This window comes from Bison bison, unplaced genomic scaffold (genome assembly GCF_000754665.1).
Source record: "Bison bison bison isolate TAMUID 2011002044 unplaced genomic scaffold, Bison_UMD1.0 scf7180017864381, whole genome shotgun sequence".
In the NCBI taxonomy this organism is placed as follows: domain Eukaryota; kingdom Metazoa; phylum Chordata; class Mammalia; order Artiodactyla; family Bovidae; genus Bison; species Bison bison.
The window spans coordinates 2,461,047-2,470,438 of record NW_011494953.1 but is presented as its reverse complement, the minus strand read 5'-3'; the positions used below and the strand labels follow the sequence as shown (position 1 = coordinate 2,470,438).

Below are 9,392 nucleotides of genomic sequence, written 5' to 3'. Positions count from 1 at the left end.
TCCCCGGACTGGTGTGCTCTCCCAGTCTTGGCAGCAGCATTGGGACCTGACAGCACCATCTATGTCAGGGGTCTAGGGGATCTCCTGTGTGTGAGAGGCCATGTTACATTCTCCTGGGGGTGGTGGATGAGATGGTTGGTTCATTAAAAGAAAGCACAAATTAGCAACTTCCCTGGTGGTCCAGTGGCTAAGATTCCACATTCCCAGTGCAGGGGGTCCAGATTTGATCCCTTGTCAGGGAAGTAGATCCTACATGCCACAATTAAGAGCCTGCACAGCCAAATACATAAACGTTTTTTTAAAAATTTAAAAGATTAAAAAAAAAAAAAAGTTTAGGAACACTGATAGTCTCACCCTGCCAGCTCTCCTTGTGACAACCGCCTTCAAAATCTTCAGGTTCTATCTGGCCATAAAAATGAGATTTTGGCACCAATGGCATCATACTGTAATCATTGGCATGAACTAGTCATCATAACTACCCCACCCCTTGGTCCTCTTCAGGACTTTCCTGTGCAAGATACAAAGGGTCAACAGAGGAGGAGCCATAGGCCCAGTGCCCCCAGAGACAAAGTGATCTCAGGAAGAGGTTCACCAGTTTATTTCTTAGAAAAATCATTTCCAACAGCTCATGTAAAAACAGCACAGTGAGCGGTTTGTGGCCGTGGCAGGCAGATGGAGACATGGCTCACTATATGTCACCAGCCTGGGTTTGGCTTTAAAAGGAGAAGCTGCTAAGGGTCAGAGGCTGAGAGAGTAGAGTGAAGCCAGGTCTCTGCAGAATGGAGGGTTCAAAATGTGGAATGCAGCTAGGAGCCGGAGCTGGGGGGCTGGGGGGTTGCTTCAGAGCCAGATGTCAGAGCTGCAGTCGCCCCCAGGGTAGCGGAGCTCATGGGCCAGAGCTGGGCCAAGGGGCTCCTTCCCAAAATCCACTAGGAAGTTGGGGTTCAACTTCAGCCCTCCCCTTACTGTGTCTACGTCGATCTGCAGCATCACAGAGCCTTCCCTGGTGGAGACAGGGCAGGAGAAGAAAGAGGTCAGAGGGGGCCACCTCTCCTTCCATCAAAATTAGGTAAGTGTTGGTGGAAGGAGGAGGGCTTCCTGAGGAGGGAGCAGAGTCTGCAAGGCGAGCTGAGGAGTCTTCAGGAAGCCCAACCCCTCTGGGAGAGGAGGGCTGGGAGGGGAGCCCAGGCTGTCTCCTTACCTGATGAGATCAGGGTAAAACTGCTTGTCCCAGGCACTGTACAGCGATGTGGTAACATAGAGACGGGTCCCATCCAAGCTGAGCTGGATCATCTGAGGGCCTCCAGCCACTCGCTTCCCCTTGGGAAAAGCAGGGGTCAGATCCCAGGGTTACAAACAGGTCGTGGGAATCAGTGGCACCACTCAAACCCGGAGGGCGGGGTTGGGTTCAGCTGCGGCCCAGCCCTCTCCCCCATACCTCTCCAGCAGGGATCTGAGGGACCCTTGATCTGTGGGAGAGACAGCCTCACCTTGACCACCAGGGGCTCTGGCTGGCACTTTAGCTCCTGGTCCTCCAAGACCTGCACAGGGCCTCCCTTAACAATGCTGCCCCCGAGGAAGATCTGGATGGGGAGGTGCAGAGCGGAAAGGAGGACAGTGGTGGGCGGTGAGGACATTCCAGGAAGAGCACCTCACTTCCTCACATTCCCCATGTGCAACCACGATTCCCTGTGGTTCTGGCCCGAGCATCCCTCAGCCCCCATCTCTGTTTTTCCTGCACCTTCTTTATCATCCCCCAGGTACTTTGTACCCTTTGCCTCATGTCTAGACATCTACTTCCTCCCTCCCTCCCTCTCCATCCTGCTGGGACCCCACCTGTCCCACGAGGCGGGGCCTCTTGGGGTCAGAGATGTCATACTGTCGCAGGTCCCCGTGCAGCCAGTTGCTGAAGTAGAGGAAGCGGTCGTCCAGGGACAGCAGGATGTCAGTGATCAGGCCTGGGGGTACAGGGTGGGGTCCAGAGGCTTTAGGGACTCTTGTTCCCCAGCCCAGGAACCAACATTCCAATTCCCATGCTCCCCCGAGCACTCACTTGGCATTTCAGGCAGTATCCAACCCTTCACTTTCTTGGGGGGCACCTGGATCACCTTCTCCACTGACCAAGTCCCTCCCTGCATTGGGGTTAAGAGGCAGAGAGGGGAGCCTGTCAGAGTCGGGTGATGGGCGTCAGGTCTAGGTCCCCCTAGAGTGTACTGTCTGCAGAGAGACAGTAGGTATAGGGTCTTGCCACTAGGGTCTAACTCCCATGCAGACCTTCCTAAGGCAGGGATCATGTCTGCTTTCCCTTTGTGTTCCCAGCACTTAGCACAGAGTGTGTGTGTGTGCTAAGTTGCTTAAGCTGTGTCCAACTCTTTGCGACCCTACGGACCTCAGCCCTCCAGGTTCCTCTGTCCATGGGGTTCTCATGGCAAGAATCCTGGAGTGGTTGCTGTATCAGGGTTGCTGTGCCTTGATCCAGGGGTTCTTCTCAACCCAGGGATCAAACCCATGTCTCTTTACATCTACCTGCATTGGCAGGTGGGTTCTTTACCACTAGCACCACCCTGGGAAGCCCTAGCACAGTGCCTGACTCACTAAATATTTTTTGAATGAATGAATGAATATGGCCAGTTGGGGCTTAGGGAGAAATTAGCCTAGGACAGAGAAGAGAGGCAGGGCAGGTGGCCTTATTTTTAATTCCTGGGAAGTCTGGGTTGGTGGAGCCAGAGGAGGAGGAGGCCTGGGTCACCCTGAGGGAGAAGGGAGGGCACAGTACGGAAGCTGGCAGAGAGTTGACAGGACTGCTGGGAGGAGAGGGCCAGAGCTCACATCACCTGGTTCTTGTAGAAGCGCTGGATGTTGGAGCCAAGGGCACAGCCCACGAAGCCCTGGTCAGCGGCTGGGTTGTGTAGGAAGCGGATCTCCAGGGGGATGAGACCGTCCTGCAGAGTCAGGGTCTGCACCTTCTCATGGCGCTGCCAGTCCCACACGTGTAAGTGTTGCCCATACAGCCCTGGGGTGGAGACACGGCCGAAAGATGGAATCAGGATCAGGGCAGGAGAGCCTGGGCCAAGGCTGGGGCCCAGCCCAGGGTAGAAGGATGAAAGATGGGTTGGAGGGATCAGAAGGATGCTTGAGCAAGTCAAGCACTCAGCACATCCTATACCATCACCCCAAGGTTCCAGGATCCACATGAGGGAAATAAGATGGCTGGAGAGTGGGGGTTTGGAAGAGAAAAGCAGGGGTTCATGTGAGCAGGCTCCAGCCAGCCCATGGGTATACGGGGGATTCTCACCTGCCTCCACATCAGCAGGGTTGAAGCCATCTCGTAAGACATTGGGAGCTGCCCATTCAGTACTGATCATGACATTGTGTCGAGGTTGGTACCAGAAGTCATAGCCCATAGGCGCAGCACCTCCAGGTTGCTCCCACGTCCCCTTCACCTCAAATGTCTCTCCATCCAGGAGCACAAAACCCCCTGAGCAGTGAGGAAAGTAGAGCGGTAGATAGAGGTGGTGGAGACAGGACCCGTATCCAGCCCTCACCCCAGGCCTGTCCAAGAGGCTCCAAGCCCATTGCCTGGTGCCCCTCCTCCCACTGGGTGTGCCAGGTCCTTAGATTCAGGAGGTGGATTTGGCCACCTGTCCAAAGGGTCCCACCCAGAAGGCCAGATGAAAGGTGGGGACTTGCTCTGGTGTTCCTGCCTTTCATCAGTTCATCCCTCTCCCAGACCAAAGGGTTCATTTTTCCTCCCTTGTGCCAGGATCTTTTAGTACACTGTACCCTATGCTTCCTCTGCCCAGTCTCCTACTTTCAGTGTAGGATTCCTGCCAGAGTCTAAACTCCATTCAGCTCACTACATTTTTTTAGACAAAGAAAATGCTATTTATTTGTAATTTGACACGAGTGCCCACTGTTTTTCCCTAGCTGAGTAGGTTGTGACACCTTGCCATTTCTTTGCAAATGTAAATAGATGTCTACTCCTAAGTGTTCTTAAATCTTGGAATGTCATGCAACCCGTCTTCTGGAAAAAGCAGTTAAATGGAGTCTAATGCAGTAACCTTGATCTAATGCAGTCTAATGCAGTAATCTACTGCAGTCTAATGCAGTAATCAGTAAGGCCATCCATGACCTTAACTGATAGTTCACTCCAAGCCCTTTGGATGGAAAGCTCTGGTGAAACAGGTGAGGCTGGGAGAGAAGCAGTACACCACAGTGATTAAGACATAATTGGGGAGGCACAGTGCCAGGTTTGAGTTCTAGCTCTGCTACTTAATAGCTGCTGACTTAATCAGTCTGCACCCCAGGTTCTTAACATGTGAAACAGGGATCACAGTAGCATCTGTCTCGTAGGTCGCGTCTGGCACATAGTAGACATTTCATGTAAAAGGTATTGATCACACCATAAGTGAGCAAGTAGCTATGACAATTAAGGATCCCAAGGATTGTAAGATTTGCTCTTGAATTTGGGAAGGCTGATATTAAATGTATCTGTTTTCTGAGGCCATGTCTGTACTCTCTCACATTCCCCATGGCAGATCAGAACTTGTAAGTGAATTCATCATTCAAGGCTCATCCTCATAAAAATAATTGAAACAACTGAAGTTACACACATATGTGCTAAGTTGTTTCAGTTTTGTCTGACTGTGTTCAACCCTATGGACTCCAGCCCACCAGGTTTCTCTGTCCATGGGGTTCTCTAGGCAGCAATACTGGAGTGGGTTGCCCTGCCCTCCTCCAGGGGATCTTCCCGGCCCAGGGATCGAACCCACATCTCTTACGTCAATCTGCACTGGCAGCTAAGTTCTTTACCACTAGTGCCAGCTGGGAAGTCCAAAGTTACATGATTATTATTTAAATACTGGATGAGACCCACCCTCTGATTCTCCCTGGAAGGTCATTCCATCCCTCCCGTAGTTTGGAATCTGCTTCCCTCACAGGTGTGCCTACAATACCTTTGCCATTGCCCTTGGGGTCTCCCAGGGCACTGATCATCACCTCCCCACTGGCCAGACAGTGGCTGGTGTGGAGGTAGCTCAGGTCACACTTGGCATGGATCTCCTTGGGCTCAACGACCTGGAGAGGGGTAAGGAATGATGTCAGAAACCAACAGGGCCAGGAGTCTCCACTCTTTACTCCTCCCCTCCCACACTTCCATTTGCTGACCCACCCTCTTTTCCTTTCAAACATGGACACAATTTTCTCTGTAGGAATATGGCAAAGGTTCAGTCTGCAGAGCAGCAGTGGCGTCAGAGAGACTGACAACTCTCTGGCAGAAAGCTGGAATTTCTCTCCTCCCTCCTTCCCATTCCTCCCCAGTCTTGAGGGCATTCACAGCCCTTTGAGACCATAAGCTCCTCCCAGGCTGGGAGGATGCCAGTGTCAATTCTGTATCACCAGCGGCCAGCAGTGAGCGCCTGGCACAAAGAGGGCACTCAGCAAAGTGTTGAAAGGAGGGATCAGAGGCTCCGCCTAAAGGAAACCCTGGGCTCACTAACTCACTGGGGAAGAAATGGCTCCTTCAGCTCAGAGTGAAAAACAAGAGCCTCCTTCCTCCCTTGTGGTGCCCCTGGGTGACAATGACCCAGCACACTTGGTAACTCTCCTCCAAAGTCCAGCCCCGCTCCCTGCTGCTGAGCCTGACCCTGTGCAGGGGCCCGAGGCAGCTGCTGTAGGGGCGGCTTTCCTGCCCATAGGCTGCCCCAGGTGCTGAGCACATTAGGGGCTCAGAGCTGGCTGGGGCAGAGGACGTGCCTTGTGCAGCTTTGGAGCACGGGGCTCGGTGGCCACATCCACCACATAGACTCGGGAGGAGATGAAGCTGGGCAGCACCAGCTTGGTGCGCGACTTGGTGCTGTCCCCAAAGCAGCTGCTGCAGGTGTTCCATCCCGAGTGATGCAGTTCGTCCTTCAGGTTGGGCATGGGCAGCCGGTGGATGACCTAGCAGAGGAGAGCGGGTATGGGCGGTGCTTATCCAGACCATGCCTCTGTGCGCTTTTCAAAAGAGGCTCCCTGGACCCACTGCAGCTGGCAGCAGAGCACCGCCTTGATTCCAGCACTGACCTTGCACATGGGTGGGGGTGCTCTTCTGCAATGAGCAACCTGAACAACCAGACCCAGGGAGGGTGAAGAAGGATGGGGTGGGGAGGGGACTGTCAGAGCAATCTAGAGGAGGGGGTCTTAGGGCCCGCTGGCGTCCAAGCGCCACCTCACCTGGGAATACTGGGGAGACTTGGGGTTGACGTCCACAGTGGCCAGGTAATCCGGGGCTTCAGTGCCCGTGTTTCGGTAAATGCAGGGCAGGTAGACAAGCTCCTCCCTGGGTCCTAGAGGGTAGAAAGCAGGCAGTGGGGGTGATGTGCTGGGGAGGAGGGCCAGACCAGTGCTGGTGTGCCAGCAACGGGGTCAGTAACAGGCACTGGCTTGCCCACCCCTGGGGATGCTGGATCTCAACCTTCTCACACTTACCTTTCATGGCCTCCAGAGGGGAAGGGTAGCCAGGTCCGCATTTCCCACATTTGGTAGCTGTGGAAACAATGGGGCTTGTTGGCTGGCCCACGCTCTGGAGGGCGAAGGCTCCTTCCTTACATGCTGCACCCCCCAGTCCTCCCATCCCACCACTGGCCAAGGCAGAGGAACCGTCCCAGGTCCCCTCCAGACCTTCCTGAGTGTGTGGGAGTGGTGGGGAGAGTTGCAGAGATATATTTGAAGGTGCACGACCCTCAAGCAGGACCCAGGGGAGGCAGGAGAAGGGTAAGTGCAGGGGAGGCTGTGTGGTGCAATGGTTATGACATTGACTTGGGTCCGCATCTCAGCTGGTTGGTCACTGACTGGCCATGGGAACTTAGACACATCACTTTACCTCCTTGGCCTCAGTTTTCACATCATCTGTAAGAAGAGGGTAATAAGAATACCACAGTAGGCTTGTATGAGAAATAAACCAGGAGTTGAAGTCAAGCATGAGGCTGTGTCCTTGCCTGGGAGCAGCCAGTTAACCCTGGTTGTGCTTGAGGAACAGCCCTCAGGTGGCGCCTGTTCATCTCATTTCACTTGAAAGGCATCTAAGCCAGGAATTCGGATACTTCCTGCTTCCCTCCCCTCTGGGTCCTGAACCTCAGGCTGCCAGCCAGTGCTAGGGTTATATAACCAAGAGTCTGGGAAGAGTTAGGAGGCTGAAGTTCAAGGCTGCAGGACAGACCCAGCTGAAGATCCTTAGACCAGTTTCTACCCCTGTGTGGGCCCCATCCACTTGGTTTATCTGTAAGCCAACCCTGGAGAGTTCAGATGCCCAACCACCAGAGCTGTAGGAAGTGGCCCTCCTTGTCCCCTGAAGTCTGGCAAGAGAAGCCACGTGGATCTAGGGGACCACAGTCAGGAACCAAAGTCAGTCCCTGACAAGGATGGCTACCACTAGGCATTAAGCATCAGGATTTGGGGCCTAATCTGGAGGAAGGGCTGAGGAATAAACTGAGGGAGTTGTAGGCCAAAAAAAACCCTGGAGTGGAGTTCACAGGACTTGACACGGCCTCCCTGCCTGGAGCCTGGCCAGTCTGGCCACTGCTCCAGAGTCCATTTCCACTGGTACCTGGGCTCAGGCCCTCAGCCAGGGAGCCAGGTCCCCTACTTGCAGCAGCCACATGACTTAGGAGTCTAAAAGGCAGTAACAGCAATGGAGAGTCCAGAGTGTGCTTTCAAAGTCCAGGTTTGACATCTACTCTCTCCATTTTCTCCCCCTTTGCCTAAAAGGGCTAATAATACCTCACCTTCTTCTTTAAGTGGCTGTGAAAGCCAAACGAGACAAAGTATTCAGAAGTACTTTCAGGTGAGAAATGTTGTATAAATATGGGGAGAGCTGTGCCAGAGATCCAAGGCAGTGCCTGGTGTTCAGAGAGAGGGCTGGGCTGGACTGGGACAGGTGAGGCCCAGCCCCAAGGAATTAATACTTGTTCAGCTCTACAACCAAGCTGTGTCAGGATTTGGCACAGGAGGTGAGGGGGAGGGGAAGGAGCTTGCCAGAAACAGAATGGAAGGAGGTTCAAAACTCCAAGACCTCAAGGGACTTCCCTGGTGGTCCACTGGTTAAGAATCTGACTTGCAGTGCAGGGGATGTGGGTTCGATCCCTAGTTGGGGAATTCAGATTCTGCAGGCAGTAAGGCTACTAAGCCCACAGCTCTGGAACCCATGCACCACAACTAGAGAACCCTCGCTGCAATTAAAAGACCCCTGGTGCTGCAACTAGGACCCCATGCAGCCAAATAAATAAATAAAAATATTAAAAAAAAAACAACTCCAAGACATCAAGACAGAGATACAAAAACTGCAAAGCCAGAGACTGAGAGAGAAGTAAAGGTATGAAGGAGGTGTGTTGTGAAGGAGGTATTGCCCCTAAGCACTATCCTCCCATCCCAGAGCCCAAGTGCCTCATGCCGCAACACCCACAGCATTTCTCCCAGTCAGGGTCAGGCCCTGTGAGCCACTCAGACTCCACTGATCATCAGTCCTCTTTCTCGGGGAGCATCTATCTTAAGCATCTCAAGCAACATCTCTGACTATCTTTGGGTTTGAGATGAGCCCAGGGGTTCTTTCAAAGCCAGGCTGGCTTGTTGGGCATTCCACCAGCACAGGAAAGAGCCAGGTCCTAGGAGGCAAGAACCTCAATACTCCCAAGCAGACCCAGGCTCCTCCTCAGCCTGACATCAAGAAGTCCACGCATAGGGGAATAGGAGAGCTTGGAGACTTGGAGAACTGAGAAGGTGGAGGCACTGAAACAGTCTGAAACAGCCTTTCTCCCCTGCCCCCCGTTTTAAGAGAGTGTGGGGGCTCCCTGACCTCCCTCCTGGAGTGATTGGTGGGGCAGGATAGCTAGAGAGCCCCCTGGCCACGGAAGGCCGGGTTCCCTAGTCCCTGCAGTGAGAAGCTGGCCTAGGACTGAATCAGGGTTGTCAGTCTCCCATGGTAACTGTCAGAGACCGTACAGTAGCTCTTAAGTGCCCTCACCCGTACGTATTTTCTCAGCTGCAGCAAGGCGCCCTGGTCCCAGGTTGCAGCTGGGGAGCTGGGTGGGAGCCCAAGGTCACCCTTCCCAGCAGTCCCTCTGCCTTCCCAGACAGACGATTCCAGAACTTTGGTTCTGGGAAATGCAGGGGTCGGGGTGGGGTGGCGACAGTGGAGCAGAGCCGGGCAGCTCCCTCCGCTAACCAGCTCCCGCTCCAGGTTTTCGGTCACTTCCTGGTGGGGGGCGAGCCAGCGGCGGGCAGCGCACGGTGGTCAGAAGCCCGGCTCCTTACCCATGCTGCTCGCTGGTGCGCTTTGCTCCCGAGGGGTCTGCCAAGAGTGGGCAAAGAGAGAAGGTTGTGCAGGTGTCCAGGCTGGCTGGCTGTGCGGGAAAGGG

General features: G+C 53.9%; 1 protein-coding gene across 1 annotated transcript; it reads right to left on the bottom strand.

Annotated features, from left to right (window-relative positions):
- Positions 1–576: 576 nt before the first annotated feature.
- Positions 577–9,380, bottom strand: SELENBP1 (selenium binding protein 1). Its single transcript, XM_010857512.1, has 12 exons — positions 9,289–9,380; positions 6,469–6,525; positions 6,214–6,326; positions 5,755–5,940; positions 4,956–5,076; positions 3,296–3,478; positions 2,835–3,013; positions 2,054–2,132; positions 1,837–1,958; positions 1,491–1,583; positions 1,202–1,320; positions 577–1,003 (listed from the first exon to the last, which is right to left on the bottom strand). The coding sequence occupies exons 1-12, from the start codon at positions 9,290–9,292 to the stop codon at positions 841–843; spliced, it is 1,419 nt and encodes a 472-aa protein (XP_010855814.1). The 5' UTR covers positions 9,293–9,380; the 3' UTR covers positions 577–840.
- Positions 9,381–9,392: the final 12 nt, after the last annotated feature.